Source organism: Ziziphus jujuba, chromosome 1, assembly GCF_031755915.1.
Source record: "Ziziphus jujuba cultivar Dongzao chromosome 1, ASM3175591v1".
Classification (NCBI taxonomy): domain Eukaryota; kingdom Viridiplantae; phylum Streptophyta; class Magnoliopsida; order Rosales; family Rhamnaceae; genus Ziziphus; species Ziziphus jujuba.
The window spans coordinates 42,400,526-42,414,908 of NC_083379.1; the positions used below are offsets into that span (position 1 = coordinate 42,400,526).

A 14,383-nucleotide genomic window follows, 5' to 3' on the forward strand; every position below is an offset into this window, starting at 1 on the left:
TTTAACACTTTCCAAATGTAGCTGGGATGAAAGATATTGAATAAGGAAAATTGGAAAAGTGCCGCAAATAAAGGAAAACTTATATAGGGAAGAGTAAATCAGGGTGAAATCCGGCGTTAGTTAATGATGCAATTTTGACATTTGGTAACCTCTATATGAATGTGTATTTCATAATTTAAAAAAAAAAATGTATTTCGTTAAATTGATAACGGATGAGATGGTATACAGTTTTTCTACTGTGCAAGTAGAATTTCTCAATTTTTATTCTATCTTATATTAATCTTATTCTTAAGTTGGCCAGCTCAGGGACCATGAATATAATATGTAATTATATATAATTCAAATATTGATCGACAAAGCACGCTTCAAGTTGTACTTGATGTGGAGCGATTTGAAAGAGTGGGACAGAAGGTGAGAAATCATCAAAGTTTAATGCACGACGACAGGGAAAGTAGATGACTTAATAATTATAGGCACAAGATTTTACAATATGACAGCTTAATTACAGAGGAATAATAATTAAAGCTGCTAGGCTTATGAACTAAATTAACACAAGATATTATGATACATTACTTAACTCACCCTATAGCTACAGACACCTAACTAAAGAGGTGATAAACATATAGCTAGGAATGCACAGAGACTGCCTTGTGATACCGTACAAGTCCAATTGTGCGTTACACATTTGGCGGTGTCATCACTTGGACTCGTAGGGTATCTTGATTAACAAAGCGTGAACGGTTGGCGATGAAGAGCTTGCGAACGAACTTGTACAACTTGGTTACTATAACAAAGAGAAAGCGAAGTGTGCGGACGGCCGCAACAATCCCGAGCAAATAAACCCATAAACGAAAAAATAAACGTAACAGAGAATCTACATCTTGTAGAATAGCATTGGGTGTTAACAACCATACAGCTTCTTTGAAGGTAAGCGTGAGAAAAGTAAGAGTAAGACACATGGCTACTGTCAAAAGCCACATGCAAAACTTATACTCCAGCGGTATTCCGCTGATGAGCAATAGTATTACGCTCAAGGATGTAAGGAAAGCCGAGGCATTGTAATATACGAGTGAAAGATATCGATCAGAACCCCAGATGGGATAGCCTAACACGGCGGTTCCGGCAAGACATTTATCTTTTTCCGTGCAATAATCAGGGTTGCCGCCTTCTTTATCTTCGTCCCAGACACCACCGGGAGGGTTAACAGCAATTTGGAATGCCATTGTTGCGATCACAGTAGCCGCTACCATGAGCCCGCTATTTCTATCTTTCAACCAATTATCACCCTCGTATTTCATGAACCGTTTCAATTTCTTCCAACTCCAGCTGCTGCTTGCTTTTGCTGATGATGATATTGATTTTTTCTCAACTTGCATACCAGTTACTGCCGTTTCTACTACAGCTGGTTGTTGCTGTTGTTGTTGTTCTTGTTGTTGCTTTTGTCGTCTTTGGAGAAGACCTCCACCTACATGAACATGATGAATATCCTTCAGAAGAATATTCTGGACTTTGAAGCTTTTCAAGTCTTTTGGAAATTGCTCTGCCATGTCAGTTGCTGTTAAACCTCTCTGGTTCACCATATCAGCCGCTCCGGCTTTCACTTCAGGTATCGATAGCAAGTATTTTATGGTCTGCATGCAGTCATTAATTTAATATATGAGCAGTATTTTCTCTCTTTCAAAATGATCACTAATCAAATTGAGAAATTCAATGGTGTGGAACCAGAAAATTCATATTCTAATTGAGATTATATATATATATATATTAATTAATTACAGAGTTGGTATGGATATATATGGATGTAAAACGAGGTTGACTTAGTTGGTATATTATTCATACCCACATCTAGGAGCTGACACATATGTCTGGAAGGTCATAAACGTCCTAGATTCCAACCAAAAAAAAAAAAAAAAAAAAAGGATATATATATATATATATGTAGGTACCTCAATTTGCTTTAGCATTACAGCCAAGTGCAAAATGGTGTTGCCACATTTCTGGTCTTTGGAGTTGAGGAACTCGTTATTATTATCATCGTCAACTGATCGAACCAACACTTTCAGGGCCTCCAACTGGTTATATTGAACACATAAGTGAAGAACTGTTTCTCCTTCATTAAGCTTCTCTTGTATTGAATTTGGTTCCTCGCTAATAAGCATTTCAATTACTTCAACACGTCCTCTCATGGCTGCATAATGAAGAGGGATTTTCCCGTCTTCATCTCCAACTAAGCACATACCTTTGTTCGCTTGTACTAATGTCTCCACTATCTTGCGGTGGCCTTCCGCGGAAGCCAAGTGAAGAGGTGATCGTTTGAGCAAATCCAACTCCTCAGCAAGTTTTGGCTTGCGAGACACAAGTTGTTTGGTGAAACTCAAGTGACCAAGCGAAGCTGATATGTGAAGAGGAGTTTCACCAAAAGGGTTAACTGATATCTTGCTTAGAGTTAAAGGGTCTTCCTCTATCAATGAATTCAAGGTGGCTACACATCCTTCGGTTGACGCTTTGTAGAGTCTTACCATTCTATCATCTTCGTCACGTCTTACTTCCATTGTTTTTTGCCCTGGCGTAAAAACTTAAGAGTACTAAGAGATCATATAGTCCGTATTTATACAAAACTCCTAAAATATTTCCATCAAGAAAAATAGTAAAACAATATGTTGTTTAAATATATTCGAGCAATGTATGCATATATAAAGTAAAACAATATGTTGTTTAAATATATTCGAGCAATGTATGCATATATAAAGTAAAACAATATGTTGTTTAAATATATTCGAGCAATGTATGCATATATTAAGTAAAAGCAATAGTAAGTACTATTTTTCTCTTGCGAAAAGGGGGAAAAAAAAGTATTATATATATTTTTAAGTAAAAGTAATAGTAAGTGCTAAGCCAACAAAAAAGTAGAGATGGTTGGATAGTATATCACAAACAAACAATTTCCTATTACAATACTAATATCTATCTACTATAGAGTACTTTATTCTACCAACCTTAATTAGAATGCTAGCTTCATAGCTGAATTCTCGCAATCCGGGGCTTGGACAACAGGCAATGTGCCCAATTTTATATTCCAGATAAATATATATAAAATATTAATTTGGGTAGAGAGTACAAATATGCTTAATGATTAAATAAACTGGATGCATTATTGCTGATGATATTATTATACGTAGATAAAGTTTCTTATTCTGTAGAAGCACGTTTTGCATGCATCGTCCTCATTATTGCAGGAACGTCATAGCTGACATCATAATCCACCGTCATCATCTTTGCATCTCCACCTTTGAAATTTTGTTCCAAATATATCCGCTTGTCTTTCTAGTTTAGTTGGATCTTGTTTGTGTGTGTGTGTGTGTGTGTTTTAATCATTTACTCTCGTCAATTTTCTTAATTAAAACTTTAAACTTATAAAGGCTTATCATTATATTTATACAAGGTAATTCCATTTTATCTTTTGTACCCTCGTCACCTATATTACAAGTTTCTTCACATTTATCATTGAATTATTGTTTTTCTATCAGTTAATTTTTTTTCTTTTAATTTGTTAGTTAAATTCAGTCATGTATTTTGACAAGTAAATTTGGTGAAACTAATTATACCCAAGTTCTATAACTTTGTTTAAAAATAATTTTATACTATTTTATTTTACTTGTAAACTGTATAATGACTAATCTTATCCAATTTTTAGAAAAAAAAATTTACATAATTAAACTAGTGTATTAACAACTTAATAGTTTAGAAGGCAATTAATATGATGGATTTTATAGTTTTGAATACGATGTACAAAAGCTTTAATAACCGATGGGATAAATTGTAGCTATCCTATTTATATTTTTTTTAGAGAAAATTTCATTAATACCCGTCATTATGGTGCAGGCCGGTATGCATTGATGTGCATGGCAGGATTTTTATCATTATTTATATACATATATATATATATAATAATAATAATTTAAAAGTATAAGTATTCACATGGTTTTTCTATGTAGATATCCTCAAAAGACAACATTCTTCGTAAAAACCACAAAAATCAATCTTTTTGACATCTGTATCAAAAAACCATATAAATATTTGCACTATAAAATAATTCTCTTTTCATATATTTTGTTTATATATTAAATTTTATGTGTTCGACCTTTAACAATTACAATGTAATATGGTTTTCAATGTAAAAATAAAATATATTTGCAAAAGATCAAAATTGTTCTTAATATATCACTTTAAATGTTTATCTTTCAATTCAATGAATGGTGCAAGTCTAACTGATTATTTAATTATTATGTACTTGATGCTTTAGTTTATTATTTTTCATTTATTTTAATAAAGTGTTGAGAATATTATATTTTTATAATCTTTAAACAACAAATTTTATATGATGAAAAGATAGAAGTACTTGAATAACATTATATAATAAAAATTATGGACAGGTCAGCCCACACATTCATAATTAGGACAAAACTTTGACTGTATAAGTCACTATGAAATATAATATAGTGGTATGCAACTTTCTCTCACATGAACCCTTATGTTTTTTATAATTCGACAAACATACCTTGAAGTTCTAATTTTGTTCTATTTATAGGCTCGATTCAATAGTTATACTATTGAAAATAAACTTTTAAGTTCAGATTCAATTTTTGATCTGAGTAAAAAGTTTACCCGCCCCTTCTAATCAAAAGAAGAGAAAAAAAAAAAACGTTTTAATTTTGTTGTCGATTCTACACGGTAAGAGTTAAACTAATTTTGAAAGACAAAAATTCCCTAATCTGCTATGTAGACGAAATCCACAAAGTTGAGCTTGTGAACGGAGCGCACAGACTCACCTATGGGGAATGAGGGATAATTAGGAGGAAATAAGGGCGGTATAGGCAGTGGGTATGGTTGTCAAAGAGCAAAATTTTGAACAGTACTTAGTCTTTGGTAGATTTGCGGGTGGAGTTAATTTTTTTTCCCCAAATTTGAAAGTATCTTTCAAATTTGGGTTAAAGATAAATTTATCAACTTCTTTTACAGCTCAAATTGCAGTAATACGTTTTCTTCACTTTCCTTTGGTAGACAAGGGAAACAAGTTGTTGGATGAAATTTAAGTGGCCAAGAAGCTGATATGTCAAGAGGAGTTTCACCAAAAGGGGTTAAGCGATATCCTGCTGAGAATTAAAAGGTCTTCCTCCATCAATGAATTTAAGGTACCTATACTTCCTTCTATTGATGCCTTGTAGAGTTTTATCATTCTATGATCTTCATCAGGTCTTATAATTTCTATTGTTTTTGCCTTCTTACAAGAAACTTTATACTTCACAGAGATAAATAGTGCATACAAAAAAACTACTGAAATATCTTCTTCATCAAGAAAAACATGAAAACAAAATGTTATATTTAAGAACCTAAATACTATTTGTGCCATGTATGCATATCAAATAAAAGTAAGATAGTAAGTCTAAAAAAAATGTCCCAAAAAAAAAAGAAAAAAAAAAAAAGAGGACGCTCAAAGGAAGTTCGATGATATATCATATACAGCAATATTAACTTCGGCTATGTAGTATATTCTACATATAAACGTACCTTAATTAGAATGCAAGCTAGCTTGACTAAATAACATGGCTAGAGAATACCAACATATAGAAGAAGAATAAAAGCATGGTCTGTATGCATGGTCTCTATATAGCTGCAGGAAAGTCATATCTGATATCGGAGTCCACGGTCATCATATCTTTGCATCATGCATATTCGCCATTGAAAATTTTGATCCAAACATGTCCCACTGTGTCACGTCTCGTGTGATCGTGCCATTTATGTTAGAAAGCTAAATAATACATGTCCAGCTTATTAAAGAGCTTTGTATATAGATGAAATTCATATAGAGGTTGTTAATTAATTGACGACCGGCACAAAAAACACGTAGAACGATGGAGTAGAAGATAAGATTGGCCCGAGTGGTATTGTGCTGCTGGGACATCATTGTTGAGACCATAACTCACCATCATCATTGCGTCAACGTTGACTGATTCCTGGTTACAATATTCTAGGGGTAGTGATACTAAAAGTCTGTGCCGGGCAAAATATTTTCATTTGGTCGTCTAAAAGGGACAAATTACAAAGCTATCGAAGAAACAAAACAACGTAACCTAGGGAAAGAAGATGATAAGTAGGCCCACGTGCATATAAGGACAAATTAATGCAATTAATTATGTGTGTATATATAGATATATATTTTTTGGTTACAATATTCTACGGCCAATTAATTAAATATGGCAACGATGGAGTAGAAGATAAGCTTGGTTCGAGTGGTATTCTGTTGCTGGGACATCATTGTTGAGACCATAACTCACCATCATCATTGCATCAACGTTGACTGATTCCTGCTTACAATATGCTACGGACAATTAATTAAATATGGCCCCATGATCATTATTTTTTCATGATAGGTCGAAGCATATTGGAATACTGAAATAGATTATCATTTTCTAAGAGAAAAAGTGGCAAGTGGTTGTGTTCGAACTAAGTATCTCTCTTCCAGTGGACAAGTTGCTGATATTTTTTCTCAGTCATTGTCCAAAGAACCCTATCAAAATTTTCAGACCAAACTTGGAGTTCACCCTATTCCACTCCCAAGTTTGAGCTGGCTGATAAATGCTCTTTAACAAAAAAGATAGATAAGGATCAAAGTGATAAGGTTTAAAGTCTTCATTCAAGTGATGATAATAATCATGGCCTTAAAAGTCTCATTTGTTGTAAAGCTAGGAGTAAAGGACTGTAGTAACAAATATTGTCTGTAAATTTAGTTTTATGTACTTTTATATAAATATTGTAACTCTTTCTTAGCAAAAATGCAGAAGCATTTGTTTTATTAATTCAAGTCATCATTTGTTCTACTTCTCTTATCTTCATCATGAACTTCAACATATATATATATATATATATATTTTGGTTGAAATGTATCGAAATATTCATTCATTAAGAGTTTAGGATTTGAAAGTTCCACCTGCATAGTACACAATTATGAACCGCAGTTTTCCTTTGGGACGTAAAAATATTAAAGCATTTAAAATAAAAGTATTTTTTTTATTAGAAAAAGCATATTTTTATTTTTCTATAAATATTTATTGTTATGTTTATTTCTCTCCCTTTCAATCTATTCTCTCTCAATAATTAATAATTAAAAGAGATGCCAATAGATTGAAGCAACAAAATTTAATAATTAAAATATGATAGTGACTTAGAGCATATGCTATAGGCTCTTTAAAAGCCTCAATTTCTCTATATCAAATAGCCACATATATTTTTTATAACTTCAATAAGCTCTCTAATATTAAAAGCTAAAATACACATTGTGACTTGATTTTTCAAATGTATAGAACCAAACCCATTCTCTGTATCAAACTTTTAATACATTTATGTATTGTATCTACAATTTTCAATGCACAATTAATACTTTTATTTAATTTTATATTTCTATTTTATATGTATATATATATATATATATATGTAAAATACTTTGCCATAATTAGATATTGTAATGATAAAGATTAATTATTGATTGGGAAATGCACAAGTAAAGAGTAATAATAAAGAGTGTTGTTAGGTTGGGAAATTTTTTTAGCTATTTATTTAATTAAATTCTTGAAAATGCTATTTATTTGAAAATTTATGCTCTTTAAAATAAAAAGTGGTATTGGAGATGCTCTTAGGAATTTGTTCAAACATTAAAATCAATTATATACCAAGCTCTCTACATTTTAAAAGGTAAACTCATTTTTTATTTTTAAAAGCCAAAATAAAAAATAGATTTGAGTAAATTTTAAAAGTTTGGCTGTTTAAAATAAAGAGTATGTGATGAATAAAGAATGTTCTAGATCTGCTTATCGAGTTGAAATCTCCAACTTATTTATTTATACTAAAGAATTATTTTTTGGGAATTATCTCCATTATAAAGTGGCATTTTAATAATATTTTAAATTTAATTATTAAAAATCTAGTTAACAATGTGACAACATTTAATATTTATCTTACCACGTCTTCTTTATTACAAGTTGGGATATTTTTTCCAAATGATAAAATTTAATTTTGAACTATATCATATTTTGGACTTATTAATTGGTTATATAAAAATTAATAATGATTATACGCTTTACTGCCCTTCAATCTAAAACTTGAGGGCTTAAGGGAAAGAAGATGAAATTAAATGGCCTCTAATATAAATCACGTTGCAACAATGCTTCAGGACATGGAGTCATTTTCTTGCAACAATGCTTGGACTATCTCAGCGTGGCCTGCAGCTGAAGCCAAGTGAAGAGGAAAGAGTTTGAGGGAGTCCAATTCGAGAGCAAGTTTAGGGGCTTGGAAGTTATAAGAAAGAAGTGCTTTACATTAATCAAGGTGGCCTAGCAGAGCTGCTATGTGCAGGGGAGTTTCAGAGAATTTGGTCAATGAAATCTTAGAAAGAATTAAAGGGTCGTCGTGGATCAGTGAATCTAGCTAAAGCGGATACAGATCCTTCAATTGATGACTCATAGAGCCTTGTTGCCTTATAATCCATCAAATACAAATGTTAATAAAGAGTAGCGAATGCCGAAGGAAAGTTGAAGAGAATGAAACGAGAGAGGAAGAAGAAAGACAATTTTCTTTGAATTTGTTCCCGTCAACTATTTGATTATTTATTTTAATTAGAGTTAGAACAATATTCTAATCTAAAACAAAGTGGTCAATTTTACTAGTTATATAATCTATTTTATTTTTGCACATAAGTTACATATTCTCTTTAAAGAAATGAAAAATACTTTGGGTGATCAGCACGTTGGAATCCATATTAGTGCTATTCTATTAGCTTGTGGAATTGGCTTTCCTATACAAGATTATAGTTTTTAAGAAGTTAAAAGTTAATTTGAATCTTGACTAATAATTAATATATAAATAAAATTAATTTAATTATATATATTTAATAATTAATACATAAATAAAAATGATTCGATATTATAAATGATGGATGAAATCATTATAAATAAATAAAAAAATAATTGATATATAAATATGAATGGTTATCGATGATGACAAATTTCCTCTATCCTGGATTTGATGACTTAGCGCCTACTGACTCTTTATTTTGGTTAATTATAAAATTAATAGTTTGCAATTATGGTTATGGTAGTTGACTTGGTCAAATCATTTCATTAATAAGTTTCTATCCGGTCCAGTCCTTTTTTTTTTTTAATTTATTTTATTTTTTGTTTTTAGCTGAAAAGGTCCAGTTCTTTCCTTTCTCCCCATATATTATGTACTCCGAAGTACATGTTCAATTATTGAGCCAGTACAAACATCGGTGATCTCTTGCATTTTTATTTTATTTCCGAAAATTAGGAAAGTTGCACCCAGTTTGGACATTGCACTCAAAAAAATTTTTTCCGGTAGTTATGCATCCAAACTCATATTTTTTCTTGCACGTTGGTCCGTCCGCTAAAAGTCAAACGGATTTAATCACGTGTCATTCACGTGAGTTGAAGCCAAGGGTAGATAACGTCATTTCGCCCCCCTCTCGTATTTGCTCATTCAACCTCACAGCCAAAGACTTCGCTTTACAACTTCAAGCCCATCAGCACAAAATCAGAAATTCGGACTCTTACCCTGCTGCTTGATGAACATCATTGTCCCTCTATGCGTTTATACCGCCATTTGCAAGCATCAAGGTCAGCCATTGATGCTTCTGGGGAGTCAAGTAGTGCGGTAGGTTTCTGCAATGCTTCCGATGCTGATTAGATTGCGAGCACAAGATTTGAACAACGGTGGATCAGTTTGCAAAGAACGAATCTTTCAATTGCAGCAATAGCAATGTGTTCAAGTGGAAGCATTTGTGGAAATTGTTTAGGTTGGAAAGCATGTGTACAGGCCCCTCATTTTAAAGTACAAAATCAAACTTTTGGCTCTGCATCTCCTTTTGCGTCTTCTTCCTCTTGTTCCACGAATATCCACCCCGTTCTTAAAGCTATAATTTTTTTTAAAAAAAAAAATTTTAAAAATAATGAAATAGAAAAGGGTACTAATAAATACTTGATAATTGCCAGTACAACATTGTCTTGCTTAATTCAAAATCAAAAAACATGAGTACAGGCACAACCAAGCAAATATGAAGAAATTTATAACTTTTTTCCCCTTTCTTCTCGCTGAAACCAACTTCTATACGGTAGAGAGAGAGTGAGAGATCCAAAACTCAAAGAAAGAGGAATTCGTTCTCAGAGACAAGCATGGCTTTCAAAAGATGAAGGGAAAATTAAAAAAAAGAGGGGGAAAAAAAAAAAGATGAAGAGAAAATTAAAAAAAAAAAAAAAAAAAACCCTCAAATCCTCACTAAAACATTATTACCGCCATTGGTAACGATGGCGTAATTTGTCGGCGAAATTTACCTGACAGTGGACAGAGCTCATCCTAGGCATCGGCGGACAAAGCGGATTGAGTAAAAGCCGGGCCTGTTTGGTCCATTAATTTTAAAATATAAAATAGAAAACTATTTTTAAAATAAAAATACATATGTTTTGTATCGGTTTTCAAAAATAATTTGAAAAAAAAAAAACAAAGAAAAGAAAATAAAATTTAAAAAATAATAAATTGATGTTTTTATTTGTTTTGGACATAAATAAAATATATATTATTTTAATTTATTTTTTATTATTTTTTTAGTTTGTATTTTTCTATTTTAAAGAAAAAAAGTTGTAAAAAAAATATTATTTTAATTATTTAGAATATGTTAGAGAAAAAAAGTTTTAGAAAAAAAAATTATATTTTAATAAATATATCCGATTAAATTTTATTATTTTTTTATTTTACCTTTCTCTTGTTTAAAAAAAATATATATATATTTTTTCAAATAGAACAACTTAAAAAATAGCTATTCATTTTTTTTTTTTTTTAATCTTTTATGAGTTATATCAATTATTTTTTATTATTTTTTTATTTTCCTTTCTTTTATTGTATTCCTACTAGTTTCTTTTTTTTTTTTATCTTACTTTTTTTATCATTTTTTTTTTTTGCAAAGATTTCTTATATCAATTATTTATTTTGCTATTTTGTTTTTTTTCCTTATTTTCCTTATCAAATACTCTCTCTCTCTCTCTTTTCTATTTTGTTTTTTTTCCTAATTTTTCATTTTTTTCTAACAGCAATTTCATTTTGAAAGAAAGGATGTGAGCATTACAAGCTATTAGGAATCATGTTTAACAAATCGACTATTATTAGAGTGTTTTGTCATGCATTTATTAGTGACTCACCTAATACGAATGATGAGATGGAATTGGAGGTTGAAAGTGCACATGTTAACAACAATCATAATGACCCTCTTTATATCCTTGATAAATCAACAAGCCATTTAAAGAAACGCACTTCATCATCTAGTAATTCTATCTCATCAATAAAAATATTGATGACATACATAGAAACAAAAAAAAAATTAGGAGACAATTTAATCCCTAACGTTTCAAAAATGTCATTACCTCTCCTCAGGTTTCAAACAGTCTTCATTTTTATTTCCTATTATTTCATTTATATTCCTCAAAACAATTTCATTTACACCCTCTATAATAGTGCCAGTTGTAATTTTCAAAATTTGATAGACTAAATTGAAATTAATGCAAACTTAGGGGCTTAGATGAAATATTCCCAAAAATATATATAACTATATATATTATATATAATGTTAATGAATTAATAATAATTAAAAAAAAGGTTAAACAGAAAATAGATGTTATATTATATTATAATATATATACATATACATCTATATATATATATATTATCTATAATTGATTAATATGTGAATGCATTAAGATCAAGGTTCAAAATTTCAATATCTATGGAAATATTGAGAGTTTAGAATATGAAAATTTCGATGGAAATATCGAAAAGTATCGAATATCGATAAAAAATTATCAAAAAATTATGGAAATTTATTTTAAAAAATAAAATTTTTTATTGAAACTTTAGAATTAGCTTATTTAATCCACCAATTATCAAATTGTTTATAAAATTTGCTAAATATTGGATAGATGTTATATTCTTCTTAATCAATTGATTTATAATAAGCATTAATGATTATAGATAAATTATTAGCAATAAAAATATGCCAAAAATACATGTTTGGTAAAATTATTTATTAACTAAAATATATAAAATAATTATTACAATTATATTGTATTTTATAAATATCATCTTAATACGAAATATGTATTGGTTTCGGCAAAATATAAAAGACATGTGTAATATATAGAAACAAGAGAATGTACAAGCGAGTGTTAGAGCAAGTGTTGCTAGTACTGCTCAATTTCAAAACTACATAATTTTATAGTAGCAATGATGCAAGAGTTTTCTCCGTGAAATATTTTACGGTCAAAGACATATTTATGAAGAATATTTTTTTAATTTCAAAACTATATAACAATGTACTAAGATTTTCAGTGGCATAAAAATATTTTGTAATTTCAAAATATTTTTTATAGTAAGATGCTCCGTGGAATAAGAAATTCACAAGAAGTATTTGGTTGAATGATATATTATCTTCTTCTTAAAAAAAAAAGAAAAAGAAAAATAAAAACTCTTATAAGGAATATATTTTGAACGATTTTCTTCTTCAAAAATAAAAAAATAAAAAAATAAAAAAACAAAAAAACTTATGAATTGTCAAGAATATTTTCTATTTCTTAAACAAACAGCATTATTTCACATGTATATGTTTCATCATCTATTTATCCACATTTGTAAAAAAAAATGTTCCCGACAATAAGATTTACCAGGTTAAAAAAATATAACCCACAATCATTGTATTTTTGTTTTATCAATATTCAATAAGTTGAACTTATTAATATTATTCAATTCAATTCATTCTATTTTGCTTCTATCAGTAAATGTTTAAAAGACAATTAAAAGGTAAAAAAAAAAAAAAACTATCAATGAAGTTAATTTGATAAAAAAAATTTACTAAATATCAATAGTATTTATGAATTTTTTAAAAAAAATTCAAAAAAATTTTTAAAATTTCATGGATATTTTCAAAATTCGGTGAAAATCTTATGAAACTTTCAAAAATTTTTATAGAAATTATAGATTTTTTTAACTAAATTATTAAGGATTTGATGTAGATATTTTGACAAAAATTTTCATAAAAATTATAAAGAAATATCGAAAATTTTGATGGATATTATGAAAATTTTATCTATTTCCATTTGAAACTTAAGTTTTATTTTGACCCCATGGAAAAATGGGTATATCGGTGAAATTTTTAGGATATTTTCAGCTTTTTAAACCTTGACTAAGAGATATATATATATATATATACATATTATAGCAATATAATATATATAAGGTTCCTTTATGTAAAAAAAAAAAAAAAAAGAAAGAAAGAAAAGAAAATCCTTTTATGTACAAAAGAAAATAGAAAAAAATGAAATTTTGTTTTTTTAAAATTTGAAATTCTTTAGCCAAATATGTTTTTTTTTTTTTTTTAGTTTGAATATTGTTTTCAAGTGTCAATAGCCAAACGATCGTTGTTTTTATTAAAAAAGAAAAAATAGTTTTCTATTCTTTATTTTTAAAACAATATTTTGAAAATAGAAAATAGAAAATATAACCAAACAAAGCTTTAACTTCTGGATTTCACTTTTAGATGCAAAGATAATCCCAATCTAGCTTAGAAATGATGGCAATCTAGAGGAAGAAGAGGTTAAGAGATTTATGATTTTGTGCTGATGGGTGAAGATGTAAAGCCTAAGGTCTTTTTTTTTTTTTTTTGGGATTAAAACATAGCCTAAGGTTGAATGAGCAAATGGGAGAGGAGGGGCAAAATGACATTATCTACCTCTGGCTTGGACTCACATGATTGGCACGTGATCAAATCTGTTTGGCTTTTAACATATATAGCAACGGTGCCAAAAAAAAATATATATATATGAGTTCGGGTTGCAAACTTATCAAGTTTGGGATATGCCGATCCCCATAAAGTTTGGGATGCAACCTTAGGAATTTCCCTTCATTTTTTTATGAAATATTTTGTTTGATTAATTTATATTTTCTAAATTTAATGATGTCTAACCAGTGGAGAAAAATCAGGATTTTTCAAATTTTGATTAGTGTTAAAAATTTAGTTGATTAGGATTTTAAATAACCAAATCAGCCTAATCAAAACAGAAAATTAATTGTATTGAGAAAAAAATATTAAATTGGGGAAAAATTATTTTTAGGTGTTATATATTGAAAAAAAAAATTAAAAGATTAAATTGATTTAAAAATTAAATAGAGAAATTCTTACTCGGCAAAATAGGAAGAAGAATTTCTGCACATTTAATTGGGGAAAAATTTTTAATGAAAGGAAATTTTAAGTGGAAAACGGGAAAAAAAAAAT

The 14,383-nt window shown here is 29.2% G+C and overlaps 1 protein-coding gene across 2 annotated transcripts; it reads right to left on the minus strand.

Moving 5' to 3' along the window:
* Positions 1-442: 442 nt before the first annotated feature.
* LOC125420193 (ankyrin repeat-containing protein NPR4-like) lies at positions 443-5,959 on the minus strand. Of its 2 annotated transcripts, none has more exons than XM_048466756.2 (3): positions 5,569-5,959; positions 1,947-2,563; positions 443-1,631 (listed from the first exon to the last, which is right to left on the minus strand). In XM_048466756.2, exons 2-3 carry the CDS (start codon positions 2,550-2,552, stop codon positions 678-680), a joined length of 1,560 nt encoding a protein of 519 aa, XP_048322713.2. In that variant the 5' UTR covers positions 2,553-2,563; positions 5,569-5,959; the 3' UTR covers positions 443-677. The 2 variants fall into 2 exon arrangements, with proteins under 2 accessions (XP_048322713.2, XP_060671780.1); XM_060815797.1 differs by having other exon boundaries at positions 1,947-2,575.
* Positions 5,960-14,383: the final 8,424 nt, after the last annotated feature.